The sequence below is a fragment of the Leucoraja erinacea genome, chromosome 33 (assembly GCF_028641065.1).
Source record: "Leucoraja erinacea ecotype New England chromosome 33, Leri_hhj_1, whole genome shotgun sequence".
NCBI lineage: Eukaryota > Metazoa > Chordata > Chondrichthyes > Rajiformes > Rajidae > Leucoraja > Leucoraja erinaceus.
The window spans coordinates 10,592,604-10,611,399 of record NC_073409.1 but is presented as its reverse complement, the minus strand read 5'-3'; the positions used below and the strand labels follow the sequence as shown (position 1 = coordinate 10,611,399).

General features: G+C 39.0%; 1 protein-coding gene across 1 annotated transcript in view; it reads left to right on the top strand.

The window, feature by feature from the left end:
- The window catches only part of LOC129712661 (protein unc-13 homolog C-like), a 221,118-nt gene that overhangs the window by 50,635 nt on the left and 151,687 nt on the right, over nucleotides 1-18,796 (top strand). Inside the window, exons 5-6 of the mRNA XM_055661267.1 lie at nucleotides 12,757-12,835; nucleotides 16,471-16,542. Of these exons, the coding sequence (XP_055517242.1) occupies nucleotides 12,757-12,835; nucleotides 16,471-16,542 (151 nt within the window). The remainder of the gene's footprint in view (nucleotides 1-12,756; nucleotides 12,836-16,470; nucleotides 16,543-18,796) is intronic.

Sequence of the window (18,796 nt, the reverse complement as noted above, 5' to 3'; positions counted from 1 at the left end):
AATGAATTCCACAGATTCACCACCGTCTGGCTAAAGAAGTTTCATGTCATCTCATCTCTATTATAAAGATACATCCTTTTATTCTGAGGTTGAGCCCTCTAGTCCTAGATTATCCCACTACGGGAAGCATGCTCTCCACATTCACTCTATCTAGGCTTTTCATTATTGGTAGGTTCCAATGAAATCCGCATTCATCCTTCTAAACGTCTTAGCGAGTACAGGCCCAGAGCCATCAAACGCTCCTCATACGTTAATGATTTATCCCTGGGATCATTCTTGTAAACCTCCTCTGGACCCTTTTCAATGACAGCACATCCTTCCTCAGATTTGGGACCCAAACTGCTCACAATATCTAAATGGGAGCTTGCCAGCTCCGTAAAAAGCCTCAGTATTACATATTTTCTTTTATTTTGTAGTCCTCTCAAAATGAATGCTTACATTTTGCATTTGCTTTGTTATGAAAGGTGTAGAGAGAGAGAAGCTGAATATGATCAAATAGGATTAGCATAGTTAGATATCATGGTTAGCATGGACAAGGTGGACCAAAAGCCCATTTCTGTGCTGTATGATTCCATAACTCGAGATGATCAGTAAGACTTTATGTTGTGTAAGCATGGTTCACCAATTCAATTTATGGGTGAAAGCAGCAATTAAAAAGAAAATGGGGGAGCAGTTATTCTCAGTTACTTTATGTGAATATGAACTATAGCAAAAGCAACACTTTGAACCCTACTTTCATTGACTTTGTTCTATAATTCACTTTGATCTGTTCAATTAATTTAATCAATCTTTGTAAAGCACTTTGGTTCAAATACTGGTTTTGTTGAAAAGTGCTATATAAATAAATATTATTATTATTATTATTATTATTATAAATGTGTCCAGAAAAGAAGTTAATTTGGTTCAATTCAGCACCAAAAAGTTGTAATTTCGGAGAAGAATGTTTGTGTTGGTTTGCCAACCAAGATACTGATTTTACGAGTCTGACCAATAGGTTTGTAAGGATATAAATGTAGAGAAGTGCAAACAAATTGGTCCTGGGCAGCAACTTTTCACTGGGCTACGGGAAAGCAAACGACATCAAGCTTGTTTAAATGTCATGCTGTTCTCAATGGTGAGACTCTCACAAAATACTCAACCAAGACATTACATGACATTAAATATGCTATAACATTTCCCTAAAAATGATTATAAAGCAAAGTTAAAGGCTTACTGTGAGGTATGTGAAGCCCAAGAATTCTCTTCCAGATACCCCTTGCATTTGATGTGTTATTGTGGAGAGGTGCATAGATATATACAGTGATATATGATAGGAATGGAATGCTTGACTTGGCAGGTCCTGTGTGATTTTTATCCAAGGTTCTGAGAAGTACGGGCCAATTACGTAGGAGTAAACCTGTCATGTTATTATTATAACACCAACTTCAAGTGGGTCCTCTTTAAATAACTTACTTGTCCCACATGGAAGTGATCCCTCAAGACCCACAACCCTGGCCAGGTGGAAACTCAACACCCTCCACCCCACTCCCTTGAGACTCTGAAACCACTCATTAATCTCAAACCTGTTCTTTCCCACCAACAACCTTTCCCCTCCTCCAGGATTATAGTTACGACGAAGGTTGTCCAAAGAGTCAGCAGGACATAGGTCAGCTAGAAACATGGGCAAAGTGACGGCATATGGAATTTAGTCTGGACTCATTGAGGCGTTGGGACATCATGTTGCAGCTGTACAAAAAATTGGTTCCACCACACTTAGGAATTGTGTACAGTTCTGGTCATCATACCATAGGAAGAAGGTAATGGTAATAGAGAGAGTGTAGAAGAAACACCCCAAAATGTTTAATGGAATGGAGGATTGACATTATAAATTCCCTCAGCCATCATTCTGACCCATCAACTTTGTTGCTAGGTTTATTCTCAGGCACCTGAAAACTGATTTAATAGAGGTTATATAACTATGAGGGAAATTGGAACGAATTATAGTCAGAATCTTTCTTCCACAGCAAGGGAATCTAGAACTAAAGGACCCAGGTTTAAGGTAAGAGGGGAAAAATTTAAAGAATATCTGAGGAGTAGGTTTCTCATACAGAAGGTGGTAGCAGTATGGACGAGTTGTCAGAGGTGGTGGTAGAGGCTGATACAAATACAATGTTTAAACGGCAAATACTTGGATAGGTAAAGCATAGAAGAATACAAGGCTAATGCAGGCAAATGGGATGATGAAGGTAGGTGGGCATCACGATTCATTTGTGCATTGTATATTTCTATGATAATTACAACTTTAGAAGCTTGAAATAATTTAAAATAAACTTAGCATCTCCTTTGCTCATATCCAGAATGGTACTATCTCCACTATCGCCACTACATTCACTGTGATCATGGGTTCTATATTAGATGGCATAACATTAGGAGTGAAGATACACCAGAGTTTACATAAGAATCAGAACTAGAATGAACGCAGTGATGAAACGTGTAATGGCAGCAAAGGCCAACAGTTTCCTAGATCCTTAAGAATTCTACCCCAGGGTTTTTAAGGTTAGTGAACATACTGCTGATGTTTGAGCCATAATCATATAATTTTCTTTCAATTCGTGAACACTTTTATATTGGAAAAGGTCTCGTCTGACAAATAATATTAGACCTTTGTAGAAATGGCTAAAAGTGTCTACAGGCATATGTCAATGCATGTTAAATCTACCTACATCCACAAAGCATTTCATCTAACCCCCCAAATATGACTTTTAATTGAAGGTGAAGGTCACGGACTTCAAGTCAAATTATTGACTTATTTTTGGAAAGATGTTGAGTGGCAAGAGTCAGAGAAAAAGGAAAATGAAAGTTACCTCGATGATACCTCATGGATCTGCAGTTGCACCTAATTTCCATCATTGTAAGCAGCTGGTAGGATAGAAAGCCACCTGGCCAAGTTTACCAATAACACAAAGGAAGATGGCATTGTCAGCAGTGAGGAACACATTAAACACGAGGTGATCGCAGCGTGACAAATGGATGTCAGTGGGCGTCAATGTGACGTTTAAAAATTTTGGATTGAAAAGAAAAAGAAATTTACTTCTAAATAAAGAAAATCTAAAACCAGTAATAAAACATCAAAATTGTCAAATCTAGTTAATAAACTATCCAGCGATGCTGCCCATCTCGCTGAGTTACTCCAACATTTTGTGTTTATCTCTAGTTAATAACATGCTGGCTTTTCTATCCAAAGTGTCTATGATGAAACAAGAATACAAAGCGCTAGATATGCACATACTGTGAATAATTCTAGGGTCTACCTTTTGAGCAATGTTTGTGCTTTGATGACGTTAAAATACATTTACCAGATTGGTTGCTGGACTTCAAACCTTAAATTATTAAAGAAGGATTACATGCACCATAGTTCCATTGTCATAATTTCAAAGACTATGAGGTGATTTTGTAAGCATTCCCCCTGTGGGAACTAATGTAGATGGTGAAGCTGGTGATGTTGTTGAAGAGTCTACTACTTGGAGCTGTGGTTTTAAAATGTAGTCAGGCCTTTTAATATTGGATTTTAGACATGGGTGCTGAGTTTCGAACTCTTTACTGCAAAATCATAACTATTGCGAAGTACATTTTTAATTGTGAAATTGAGTTTGTTAATCTTTTGTTACCCATGGATATCAACGAAAATGGGGCAAAGGCAAATATGCGTAGTTAGATCACATAATGCTTTTATGACTTTGTGAAAAGTTCAATTTACTTTCCTAATCTAGATCATGGAAACAAAAATGTATTGTTCTATACATTCTGGATTGTTCCGTCACCTTGGTCATGAGTTCAAGTCCTATTCCAAAAACATGATCGCAAAATCTCGGCTGACATTACAGTGCATCACAGATATAGTAACACAGATAGATGCTTATTTCAGCATCAAGCTATGGCCTTCTCTGCATTCTTGGTTATGAGGCTGTCCCACTGTACGAGTTAATTCAAGAGTTCTCCCATGTTTCCTCTGGTTCGAACTCGGAGAATTAAGGTAATAGTCGCTCGTAGGTACTCGGGGCTCTCGTGGACATTTTTCAACATGTTGCGTCTATCCTTGGGGTTCATTTTTCAACATGTTGAAAAATCTTTACGAGTCTTCCCAAGCTTACCACGTTTCCCCGAGTACCTGCCGTTAGCGTTATGAGCCGCTAAGAGACGTCCCGAGCTCCGATGTGCCTGCCACGTACATTCTACATGCTTTCACGAGTTTGAATTTTTTTTTAAACTCGGGAGAGCTCTTGCGTGAACTCGTACAGTGGGATGCCCATTAGAATCAAAAGAACCTAAGGCACTATTCCTAGACTAGTGAGTCTTTTTTGTTGTTCTAGATAATGTTTACTCCTATCTACCATGATATAAAGGGAATAGATTATTTCACCAAATTTATTTTGCTGCTTGCAGTGAGTTTTCTGTGAACAATTGGCTGCCATTTCAAAATGTATTCTATTGATTGGTTGTAAAGTACTTTACTGCATACATGATAGCTTTTGCTAATCCAAACAGCACGACTTCAATGTTATTCTTTGTTTTCATTTTTCCTCTTGGAGACAACCAAATTAATAGAGAGATCAAATTTGTCATATTTATTCTTGACGTGTATAATTATCAATTCCTCAATGGTCTGTCTCCCTTTGTCTGTCTGTCTTCTCTATACATGCGTAAGTGAGAAAACATGTTAATCATCCCGACCAATACATCATGCTCTAAGTGGGATATCTGGGATTGTGGTGGCTAAAGAGGTGAGGAATTTCAAGATGTTTAAAAATATGCTGGGGTTCATGTTTGTGTAGGAAGGAACTGTAGATGCTGGTTTACTTGACAAAAACTGCCAGAGTAGTTCAGTGGGTCAGACAGCATCTCTGGAGAAAAGGAATAGGTGACGTTTTGGGTCGAGATCCTATTTCAGACTTGAGTTTACATTTTGTGTCTCTCCTTGGGGTTCATGTTGGTTTGCTGAGTTCCAGCTTTGGTGCTTTCAGTAGCAGTTTCAAAAGACCTGCCAGCTAATTGTGTTAAAACTTGCAGGATCTCTGTTATTGCAATTAATTTTCTGCTGTGGAATCTTGGCCAACTCGGCCTTAACAATAAATGTCATTATGTCACAATTACCATAATGCCGTCATTTTATACGTTTTTTGTGAGATGATGGTCGTATAAAGTGGTCTAGAGTAAATAAATTCCTTGGCACACAGTTAGTATTTATGATCTATGCAAAATCATAAATAGCCCAGTTGACAGTGTTTACTACTTTTCAGATCAATGCATTTGGCTGCAGGACATATGCATTCAAAGAGAGAATTTAGTCTTTGGAATTATTAGAACTGTAAGTGTGTGCAACGTCTAAAATGATTTTTTTTTGGATTTTACAATGTTAATTTTCAGTCTAGGTCATTGAAATAAAATGCAATTTATAGTAAAATTAAATGAATATTGTCATGATGCTGTCATGTTATTTCATTTACTGCAAGTTTGTATAAAGAATTTGGATAGAAAATAAAAGCGTAGGATAGAAATAGGGCGCGGGTGATCGCTGATCAGTGCTTCGGAAGGGCCTGTTTCCACACTCTATTTTTGAAACTAAACTAAAATAATTCTTACAACAGGAGTGGGTGCTTAGATCAGTGGTATTTATTGCCGAACATTTCTACTATGAAATATAATGCAAATATACATAGATTAAAAGTCTCTTCAGAGGCTGTGAAATCATTTTCAATTTTGAAAACTCCAGGGTGATCCTGTAAGGAGGTTAAAGATCAACATTGCCCATGGGGAATGGTATGTTGCAAGGTAAGAGATTTGAGTAAATAATTTGAATTGAAATTATAACATCTGCGTAATGCTGCTAATTTTTGGGCAGTTTTGTCAATAAATGTTTAAACGGACAAACTTGTATTTGTTAGAGTTCAAGAAGGAACTGCAGATGCTGGAAGATCGAAGGTACACAAAAATGCTGGAGAAACTCAGCGGGTGCAGCAGCACCATAGATCCTGCTGCACCCGCTGAGTTTCTCCAGCATTTTTGTGTACCTTTGTTAGAGTTATTTCAGTTGCTTTGAGGAATTAGTTTAATTGCAGCATGATTCCAAATGGCATTAGCTTAAGGGACTGATGCAATGTAGTTGCATTTCTGGAGGGATATGTAATTGAGCGTAAACCATTGCTCAACAGCAGTAAATATTGTGTAAACTCGGCTAGTTACCACTTTGCATGGATCTTAAAACAATTTTGAGCAGTGTCTCTCTGAACCACATTACGTTAGCAATTGTTTCTAAAGCAGTGCTCATAACTTACAGAGTCATGGCATTCAATTTATTTTCTTTCACTTTCAGAGACTGGATGAATGATTTTTTGTTATCATTGCAGTCAATATTTCAAACTGATCATGGAAATTGCTGGTGTTGTTACGATGTTTTCAAAAAGTCTAGAGGCAGTGATGTTCCTATTCTAATTGGTATATAAATGTTTTTCCATTCATATTTGTTCTTGGTGTTCGATTCAAGGGGATTGCACATAGACCTTGACCTGAAATAATGCCGAACATCTTTTGGCTCCATAAATGCCGCTTGACTTGCTGAATTCTTCCAGCGTTCTGTTTTTGTTACTACAAGTAACATATTGATTCTTGTCATCCAAAGAGCTGGAATGCTGATCTCAAGGGAAGAACTAACCAGAGTGGCTGGGAAATATTAGATTTGGTCAATTTATAAACGTATAAAGCTAAAATGAGTAATGGTCACCATGATCATAAAATCTGATCCACTCATGTTATCCAGGGAAGGAAATCTGCCAGCCTTAACCAATCTATATGCATGTGGCTTCAAAGCCACAGCAATGTTGTTAACTCCTCACTGCTCTCTCAAATGGCCCAGCAAGACATTCATGGTCAATTAAGAAATTATAACCTTGCCAGTAAAGTATATGTGCTAAGAATTAAATAAACTGAGTAATCAAAACCCTGAAGAATGTAATTTAACAAGGAAATGTGAGATTATTCAATTTGGATCTGAGAAACATATCATAGGAACATTAACAACATTTAAAATAAATTTGGACTGGTACATGAAAGGAAAAGTTATAGAGATATGGGCAAACTGAGGAAAATGGAAAGGTCTGTTTCTTTGCTATATGACTGTAACTCTAATATTTTCTAAATAGTGGCAAACGAGGAGGTGCAGAGGAACAATTCTGTTTGCGTTAATATCCATAAATATTAACAGCAAATTAATCATAAAATGTTGGCCTTTATTTCAAGGAGGTTGCATTTTTAAATGTCAAGAAGTGTTGGTTAAATTGTACAGAGCAGCGCTCAAACCCCGTTTGAACTGATGCATTCAGGCACAGGATCTCAGGAAAGGTGCATTAGCTATGCAAGGAGTACAACAAGCATTCCACACAATGATGTCTGAGTCTGAAGATGTGAATTATAACAAAAGACTGAATAAACATGTTGCAATCTACATAGTTTAAAGATAATTGTGACCGAATAAAATTGTGCAAATAGATTGAGTAGAAACATATTTGTTTCCATAAAATGTGAAGGAAATTCAAATTCCGCTCCTCTAAAGTGGCATTAGATGGGGATTTGTACAGGTTGATGGGGAGAGGCTGTTTGCAGGTAAAGGGATGTTTGACAAGTGAGTGGATTTTAAAAGTAAGGTAGGGGGAGTTCAGGGACAGCTTAGAGTGAAGGGCAAGGTTGGCAGGATTAGGAAATGCTGGCTGACGAGGACTATTGAGGCTCAGGCCAGGAAAAATAAGCATGTATATGTCGGGTTGAGGCAGCTGGGATCAAGTGTGTCCCTTGAGGAGTATAAGGCATACAGGAGTACACTTAAAATATAGGAGTGCAAAAAAGGGGCCATGCGATACCCCTGACAGATAAGGCATAGGAGAATCCAAAACGACTCTGTAACTATATTAAGAAATGGTAAGAAAAGGATTTGGAGAGAATTGGTCTCCTGAGGGTTTGAGTGATAATCTATGTGTGGAACCACGGGAGATGAGTGGATCCATAAATTAATACTGCTCACCTGTGTTTACTGTGGCAAAGGATGTGTAAACTAGAGAGATCAGGGAAGAGAGCAGCGATCTCCTGAAGCCTAACGACATGCTAAAGAAGAAGATGCTGGAGATCCTGAAACACATAAAGGTGGATTGAAAGTCCAGTGCCTGACCGGGTGTATCCTGGGATTTTGGCTAAAGTGAAATTGCTGGTGTCCTGGCAAGAGATTTTTATATCATTGATTCCCACATTTGAGGTACTGAAGGATGGCTAATTGATAAGGGAAGGATAGCAGATGTTGGCTACATGGACTTTGAAGTTGCTCCGGAAGGTAATGGGCCTGTCAAGAACAGCGCTCCCCCCGCTTGCCCTGTCCCCCGCCTGCATAACGGGTTGGTGAAGGAAGCGATGTGTGTGTGTGTGTGTTCCACTGACAGTCGCCGTTCCAGTTGCCAATTTTTCAGGCGACTGCCGGCAACTTGACAGTCACCAGCAGTCGCCTGAAAAATCGCCCACGCCCATTAGAGTACATGAGATCCAATATGAGATAGCGAATTGGGTACAATATGGTAGGGGTCAAAGCATGGTAATGGGGGGTTGCTTTTCAGATTGCACAACTGTAACCAGTGTGTGCCGCAGGGATCTAAGGTTCCAACAGGACATAGAACAACTGAGAAAATGGACTAGAGAGTGGCAGATGAAATTTAACTTAAATAAGTGGGTTGATGGTAGGGTCTTTGGAGTGTTATTGAATACATGGAGTGCGAGTACACAATTCCCTGAAAATTATGACAGAAGTAAATTGAATGGTGAAGAATATATGTAGCATGTTTGCCTTCATAAGACGAGGAACTGAGTGTAGGAGTTGGGAATTCACGTTACAATTGTATAACTTGTTGGTTAGGTCATACTCGAGTAGTGTATGGTGTTCTAGTCAACACACAATGGGAACAAAGTTATAAGCCCATAGAGGATGTAGAAAGGATTCATGGGAATGCTGCCAGGCCTGGGGCTTAAGTTATTAGGATATTGGATCGGCTCGGACTGTTTCCCTGCAGTGATGGAGGCTGATTGGTGACCATGCAGATGTTACAAAATTATGAATGGCATTGATTGATAAATAGCCACATTCTTTTTCCAAAGATCGGGGAGCCCAAAACTGGAGGGCAGAGTTTTAAAGTATGAGGAAAACGTTTAAAGGGAACCCCAAGGGCAAGTTTTTCAAATGAATGAGTGTGTGGAATGAGTTGCCAGAGCAAGTAGATACATCATAATGTTTAAAAGACATTTGGACAGGTATGTGGATTGGAAAGGTTTTGAGATTTATGGGCCAATTGCAGGCATATGGGACTAGTGTGGATAGGCATTTTGGTTGGCATGGATGAGTTGGGCCAAGGGACCTGTTTCTGTGCTGTATATCTACGAATCTCTGAAAGGTTGGATGGTGCATGTATTAGAATTTCAATATATGTATGCAGTAGATGTTTTTGATTCAGGATGAGGTTCAGGGCACTTGAAGAGCAAAGCTGACAAGCTTTAGTCTAATGCCCTGCTGCTCTGTTCCTCTCCCTCTTTGGTTCTTCAAGGGTTTTAATAATGTGTAGAATTCTACTCAATGGTGTAAAGTAACTTTACATCATTGCTATCATCTCACATTAAGAAACATTAAAATATAAACATTGATTGTTTTTATTACCTTCTGCTGTATCACTCAATACAATGTGCTGGCATCAAGTCATCCAAATACTAGAAATTCTCTCTTAGTTGTCTGATTCCTGACTCTTTTATTTAGATATGAAACGTTTAAAAAAATTCTGAATGGGTTATTTACGTTAACTAGCTGGAGCCGTGAACCTGTCATATATCAAGTGCATTATTTGAATCTAATAATTTCCAACTATTGTGAAATAAAATCGAAGATTTTTTAGCTATCACAAAAATAGTTTGAAGTTCGTATATTTTATAAAATTGATGGATAAGCTGGCCTCTCAAATCTTTGCCTCAATCCCATGGTGAGGACGAGATGCCTTAAGGGCCTGTGCCACGAGCATGCGACCGCATGCGGCAAGCGCGACCTAACGTGGTCGTTTGAGCCGTATGGCATCGCGGGGCCGGTCCCACTTCGATCGCCGGAGCCGTATGGAGTTGTGCGGAGCTGGTCCCGACATTGCGCGGGGCTCCGAAAAACTTCCAAAAATTCCGCTCGGCAACGGCCTGCCGGCCCGCAGCCGCTTTGAGGCCATACGCATTGCCTCGATGGGCATGCGCAGCGTCTCGATGCCGTACGCATCGTCTTGACGCCGTACGCAGAGTCTTGACGCAGTACGTAGCGTCTTGACGCCGTACGCCTTCGCTCGAACTTCACATCAACTCGGACGGGATCATTCGACCACCGCACGTCCCCCGCTTCCGGTTTGGTCGCGCTCGCCGCATGCAGTCGCCTGCTCGTGGGACAGGCCCTTAACTCCCCTCTACCCAGCGCACCCACATACTTCATGATTCTAAGCAAAAAATGTAGAAGGGAAATAAGGGAAGTACATTTTCTGAGAAACTCCACTTCAATTCCCTCATACATTAATGCAGCACAGGAAATCATAAGAGCCACGTATTCTTTATCGGTTAATGAATTTACCCATTATATGATGTAGCAACTGCCCCAATGGTAAACTTAATCCTAAATTGCTAATTGGAATTCTTTATCATTTTCGTAATTCCAATTATCTATAATTGAATGAATGAATACTTTATTGTTGCATGTGACAAGTCACAGTGAAATTCTTTGCTTGCATACATACGCAAGGTATACCCAAAACACAAAAAAACACAAAATGGTTTAAAGAAAATACTGGCCAAAACAGTTACACATGAAATTTAGTAAGCCACAATCTAATTTCAGCAGATGGAAAAGAGGGCGGCATATACATTTAAGATGAAAGGATGCTTGGCAGTTGATTTATTTGAAGACTTAATGTGTAGTTGATTCATCTTGGCATTCAATTGCCACTGGAAAGATACTTAGTCAAAACAGTAGAGTACATGTGAGAAGATGTTTTGATCAAACTATATCTAACAAGAGAGAGTTAGATTTAGCTCTACAGGCTAAAGGAATCAATGGATATGAGGAAAAGCTGGAACGGGGTACGGATTTTGGATGATCAGCCATGATCATATTGAATAGTGGTGCTGGCTCGAAGGGCCGAATGGCCTACTCCTGCATTTATTTTCTATGTGTCAATGTTTCTATCATGCATGTCAGCAACAGCTTGAGTATTTTGTAACATCCAGTGAGAGTTTATTTATTTATTTATTTATTTATTAGAAGTACAGTAAATTGCATCCAGTGAGAGTTAACGAGACGTTGGAGATATCAAACACTGGAAATGATGACAAAGCGTCATGAGGATCATCCACTGTTGGGCCTTGAGTTAGTAGGAAAGATTGGATAGATTTCTGCTTTATAACTGGAAAGGGAATTTTCTCTTGAGGTGACTCTGCAGAGTTGCAAATATTATGAAACACTATAAAGTAGTGTCTTGATCTGAAACATCATCTATCCATGTTCTCCAGAGATGCTACCTGTCTTGCTGAGTTACTCCAGAACATTGTGTCCTTTTGTGAAAATCTAGAAATGGACTTTCTGCCTCTCTCTGTAATTCTGACTTTGCAGTATGACAGTGATCCAATTTAGCTTGTAACTTAGATTCGTCCCACCTGAGGAAACTAATGTCATGTTTGTGGTAAGATCGTCAAGGAAGTTTCAGACTAGTATATTAAACTGTGGGGAAAAAAGTTGGGTGGATGGAATTTAATCCAGAACGAAGCCAATATTATGGCTCGTCAAATACGTGCAGAACATATACAGCAAATGGCAAGGATCTAAGGCGTGTTGAGGTACATAGAAGTATTGGGGTACAAGTTTGTGATTCCCTGAAAATGGTGAAGCAGGTGGATAGGGTAATGTGATAAACATTTGACATGCTTACCTTCTAGGTTGGGCCATTGAGTACAAGAGTTGGTACATCCTATTTATCCAAAGATGCTGCCTGACCCATAAAGTTATTCCAGCACTTTATGTCTATAGTTGGGACATCATGTTGTAGATTTACTCCAATTGTAGTATTGTGTACAAGTCTGTTTGCCACACCAAGGAAGATTGTGGTAACATTAGAAAGAGATTCAGCAGGATGTTACCTCGGATGGTGGGGTTTGGTTACAAGAATGGATAGTCTAGATTGTTCTCTCTTAATTAGGAGACTGAGAAATGACTTTATAAAGGTTTAGAAAATTATGAAGGGCATACATATGGTAGTTAGAGTCTTTCTCAGGGTAAGACATTCTTAAAACTTAAGGGTATAGATTTAACATGAAATGGGTGATCTGAGGAGCAGGTTTTTCACACAGAAGGTGGTGGTGGTATGTAACAAACCTCCAGAGATGGTGGTAGAAGTAGATACAGTTACTGCACTTTAAAGAATAGGTACCTGGGGAGTAAGTAGTAGACAAATGGTATTAGCATAGATAAGCATCACAGTCAATGTAGATGAGGAGAGCCAAAATAACCTGTTTCTGTTCTGTACAATATTAGGACTATTTGTATGAAACACAAATAAGCAACTTTTACAAAATTGTAAAGAGAAAATATAATGGTAGATAAGAATTCCACTTCAATCTTATAAAACATGTTGGCACTGTTATGTAATAATTTGCATTACTAAATCATATTGATTACTTTAGGGCTGGAAGTGTGCTGTACGGCATTGACAGCATGCCAGATCTACGTCGGAAGAAGACTGTGCCCATCGTTCGAGATGTGGTGAGTTAGAATTTGATTTATAGTATGGCAATAATTGAAAAATATATTTTATTCTGGAGATTCCAGGCGTCTGAGATGAAAATATTCCATACTCAAGGAGGACATTATATTTAACATGTAGTTGCATTTCCTGCCTTTAGATTGGGCAGAGATGTTGTTTGGATCAGTTGTGTCTGGTACTGATCGCGGTAAACTGTCTGAGCTCCAGATTATGTCCTGAGCACTTGTTGAGGCTGGTGTAGCTATTTGCACTTTGCTGTATTAGTGAGGGGTTTGGTGTGAGTGCACAATGAATGTCCACCAAATGTATGCAGATAGAGAGATCACAAAGTGAATGAAGATTGCATCCCGACAGTGCCATTTGGGTCATTGTGGAACTCCATAGCTTACAACCCAGCAGGGGATATGAATGTTGAATTCTCAATTTCAAGCAATTTCTACTAACACTTGTCCTCTCCTCCACCCTAGTAATTTAATCAGTTCCACAGTTAGCAACAATGTTTTTGCAGTAAGTAGTGCCTTTTAACATTAAGCCAAAGGACCCAAGCCACCATTTGCAGTAAGTAGTGCCTTTTAACTACTTCAAACAAACCATATTTTCATTTTCAAACCACATTAAGGGGACTCACAGTTGAGTAGTCATGTGTTCAGTGTTATTCAGAGCTCAGAGAGACGTGACCCTTTGGCTTCATCCATCTTGCAGACACTGAGTGAGGCACACCACTTCCTGGTTTTATAGTCCCTCCCACTCCCTCCAGCAGGGGCAGCAGAGAGAATGGTGAATTAAAAAAAAACATTAATATCTCTCTGATTTCATCCATGGGAAAAATTCTCCAGTCCAGGAAGGCGGAGGGGGGCTCTGAGCGAGGTGGCCAAAAATGACGGCCGTAGGTGGCGGCGTTCTCTCGGAAATCGCAGCACAGTGGGCCAAAAGCGGTCAAGATCAGACTTTTAGTAATATAGATTTTGATTATTTAATGACTGACATAGAAATTCATTTAGATAAGAACGTTATTGCAAATTATCTGTGTGGCTGTTACATTTGTTTTAAAAGTTCCTTAAAATATGATTGATTTTTACTTTGCAACTGATAGTAGTGAAACTAACAAGTAAATTATTTTCTTCCCATGCTGCTTGGATAAACAGGCGATGGTATGTGCTTTCAAAATACTTAAATTATGTGAATGCTCTATTTTGTAAAATTCTGCAGGACAAGGATTTACACCAATGAATTAAATAAAAATCACGAGAAACTTGGCTCACTTCAGCATTTGTGAATATTTAACCATTGAAATATGGCAATGTGTAGGAAGGAACTGCTTCCGACATTTGACTTCTTCAGAAGGAGGGTCTCGACCTGAAACATCACCCATTCCTTCTCTCCAGAGATGCTGCCTGTCCCGCAGAGTTACTCCAGCATGTTTTGTCTCTCTTTGGTTTAAACTAGCATCTGCATATATCTTTAAAACATGGCCGTAGTATTGCTGGCACTCCATTGTTAACAATGACTTGGTATTAAAGCAGGCAACTGAAGATGGACAAGGATCGCTCATTCATTAAGTTGAACTATGTGCAATTCACACTTTAGTACACTGGTCTCCCTTTTGGTGAAAATAAGACAAGGTGACTGCTTCATACACATACATGGGTTGTGACTGAATGGTTGGAATTAAAGATGCTTTAAAGGTAGTTATTTATTTCATTGAGGAGAGACTGGTGACTAAATAGAGCAGACATGGCCATTCTGATATTTAATTGCTTAAATACTCACAAAACTATTAGATTATGATTTAATTAGGCAAGTTCCAAATTATCTCAATTCATTAGCATAACTTTGACTATCATCATAGAGTCACTGTGTTGTATAGCATAGAAAGTGGACCAAGCACTGATCCCCTTAACACACACTGGTCACAGGCCTCCAATCTGAAAAAAAACAACCCTCATCCCCTTCCTTACAACAAGCCAATTTTGTATCCAATTTACTAATTCACCCTGGATCCCTTGTGTTCTAATCTTCTGGACCAGCCTACTATGCAGGATCTTGTCAAATGCCTTGCTGTAGTCCATGTGGACTAGAGAAGTAAATAGACTGGAAATAAATGACAAATGAGAGTAGTTGTTTGGTTTCTAAACACAGCCACCTCGTCAATTCAGTGCAATATTTTGTCTGTTCTTTCGACATTTTCTGAATATAACATCTAACTTCATCTTGTGTAACGATCCAGAATCTTCTTAACTGAGCTTCCAGAGCTTATTTTCAGACAAATTATGGCTTGCAATTGCACACAGTAGAATTAGGCTAATTTTGTTCAAAGTTAAATATGATAGGTTTTGACAGGTAATGAAAATATTCAACACTAACTGATTATATGTTTTGCACAAAACGCATCAATTTGGTTTTCCCATTTTGGCATGGTCTCCATTAATATTAAGTTTTATATTCGGATGAAAGCTTCCTGTTTACCATTTTTCCCAGTCCACTTTATTAAAATAAAGTACAGACGTGCCAGATTTGTCAACCACATAGGTAGCTAGAGGATAATATTGTCTTATATAAATCCCTCTAGGGTATTAACTAAAATAATTTCTGAACTGCTCCCCACAATATATGGTACATTAAATTGCTGTGTAAACAACATGCCTTTACATGCTTTGTTGATTGCTATCCAGGAGCATATCTTTGTCAATAAACCTTGCAAATGTCTGAGAATCGAATCCTAATTGTTACAACAACCAAGCAGTGAAAGTGTATATCGTTGGTTTTCTCCGAGGATCACTGTCTATTTCAGCATTTTTTTTTGTGTGCTTACTTAATGACACTTAAGTCTGTGAAAGTCAAAACACAAGGACTGATTTATAATCTAAAATTCTGTAGATCATTGAAATAACCATATTTTTATTTCACATAGAATATTGGTGTCAATCTCAAAACAATTATTTGTTGCCCATTCCTAGAAATGTATAGGTAGGAAAAAACTGCAGATGCTGGTTTAAATCGAAGATAGACATAAAATGCTGGAGTAACTCAGCGGGACAGGCAACATCTCTGGAGTGAATGAATGGATGACTTTCAGGTCGAGACCCTTCTTAAGAAGTATGTATTTTTGGGTACAGAACAGCGTTACTCAGCCTTGAGTTGAGAGTTGCCCTCCTTCTGCAGGATTTTACCGTGGCTGTCTGCAAAGTTAGTTCAAGCAATTCCAGCATCTCACTGCAGGCCAAGTTGAAGCGAAGCACTGTTCTAATAATGACGTTTACCTGTTGTATGGACATTGGAATATTTCTGTAAATTTCTATTGCCTTTCTGTCCTGGAGAGCAACAAATAGTCCTGAACCCAGCTTAATCAATAGTTAAAAGGCACAGAAATAGGCCTGAAATACAGCTTAAAAACTCTAATAATGCACCAGTACCACTTACGAGAAGCACTGGCCAAAAAGAGAATCTGATTCAATTGATAGAATCAACTGATTCCCAATATTTTTCATCAGTATTTGTGGCCCCATCCAATACTACCTACAGGATTGTTTTTAGGAATGACAAAAATGTTAACACATGGATTTCTTATTACAACATTTATGAATATAAATGTCTTCCCTTTGCTTATGGTGAACATTTGAACTCCTCTCAACAGACCCTTGCTGCGAGAAAAGCAGGCATTTCTTTTGCCATGACCACAAGAACCTCGGTAAACAATCAAGAATTGGTAAGTGTGTTTCTTTAACAATTACACATCTGGTAAGCTTTTTCAGTTGATAAATAACTCTTTTGTAGTGAGAATTTTGGGGAGGTCACGAAAAACATGTTTGAACACATTGCTCACTAGAAAGATGCAGTTCTTCCATAGTTACACCCAATCGGTTACATGCAGAAGTTGAAGGTCTGTTTCCATTAAAAATGCCTATTTGTAACAGAAAGAAAAACAGATTCAGATGCTCATGACAAATAGGAGTTTTGAGCTGAAACCTGCATATTGTTTTGCACTCGATGGCAAATTGATTTTTTTTCTTGGTTCAATTTCTTCTAATCTTTCTGCTCATTCAACCAGAGGTTGTATTGTTGAAGCTGTTATCATCAGTTTAACCATTTTCAAATAAATTATCAGTTAAAAGTCATGTTAATAAATATATTCAAACTAATTTTCATCAGGCATTTTCAAAGTCCTGGCCACCAATTTAAAGGTCACCGAGTAATAAAAGAGAATAATCATTTTGAAAAACTGATATTGAGGAGAAATAACATGAAATATAATTTGCCTTTATGAATAGGAAAGATTTAGAGGGCTATGGGCCAAATACAGGCAAATAGGACTAGCCCAATATGCCAAGTTGGTCTGCATTGCAAGCTGGGCCGAATAGCTCTGTGACAACTGGTGAATAAGCCTAGGGTTTGCATTCCTTCAATTGATGATTATATCACAAGAGAACTTAAAATATGTTCTTGAGAAGAAAATAAAATCTGATAGGATGCTGGAGCTGTGGAAAATTATCAGTTTAATTAAATGGTATCAAATATTGAAATCCTGTGAAATTATAAAGTATTTTAATTAACTGAATTTAATGGATTTAATTCAAATGTAAAACTTTGAGAAGTAATTTGGGAAGAACTCTTAAATAAAATGGATATACTTTATTTGATGTCCTCATGTCTCAGATCGTACATTCTGCAATGGGCTTGATTCGGGGTTAAGAAATCACTGAGTATGTATACTCTACTCCAATTTTTCTAATCTACCCAAGTAGATAAAGCCCCTCTTCTCCAGAATTATTCGAATACGTGTGCTATACACTTGCTCTAAAGAGGCGGTGCACTGGTGCAGTGGGTAGTGCTGCTGCCGCCTGACAGCTACTGTGCTGCCCAGGGCTGATCTTGACAAGGCTCGGTGCTGGGACCGTCGCTATTTACAATATACATCAATGATTTGGATGAGGGGATTCAAAGTGACATTAGCAAATTTGCAGATGACACAAAGCTGGGTGGCAGTGTGAACTGTGAGGAGGATGCTATGAGAATGCAGGGTGACTTGGGCAGGTTGGGGGAGTGGGCAGATGCATGGCAGATGAAGTTTAATGTGGATAAATGTGAGGTTATCAACTTTGGTAGCAAAAACCGGAAGGCTGATTACTATCTAAATGGCGTCAAGTTGGGAAAAGGGATCTGGGGTCCTTGTACATCAGTCTATGAAAGTAAGCATGCAGGTATAGCAGGCAATGAAGAAAACAAATGGCATGTTGGCCTTTATAACAAAAGGAATAAAATATAGAAGCAAAAAGGTCCTTCTGCAGTTGTACAGAGCCCTAGTTAGACCACACTTGGAGTATTGTGTACAGTTTCGGTCCCCTAATTTGAGGAAGGACATTCTTGCTGTTGAGGGAGTGCAGCGTAGGTTTACAAGGTTAATTCCCGGGATGGTGGGACTGTCATATGCTGAGAGAATGGAGCAGCTGGGCTGGTACACTCTGGAGTTTAGAAGGATGAGAGGCAATCTCATTGAAACATATAAGATTGTTAAGGGCTTGGACACGCTAGAGGTTGGAAACATGTTCCTGATGTTGTGGGAGTCCAGAACCAGGGACCACAGTTTAAGAATAAGGAGTAAGCCATTTAGAACGGAGACGAGGAAACACTTTTTCTCACAAAGAGTGGTGAGTCTGTGGAATTCTCTGCCTCAGAGGGAGGCAGGTTCTCTGAATGCTTTCAAGAGAGAGCTAGATAGGGCTCTTAAAAATATCGGAATCAGGAGATATGGGGAAAAGGCAGGAACGGGGTACTGATTGGGGATGATCAGCCATGAACACATTGAATGGTGGTGCTGGCTCAAAGGGCTGAATGGCCTACTCCTGCACCTATTGTCAATTGACTTTGGGCACTCTCTGTGCAAAGTTTACACATTCTCCCTGTGACCATGTAAATTTCCCAACGGGTACACTTGAAAACCCTTCATCAGTTCTGAGAAAGAG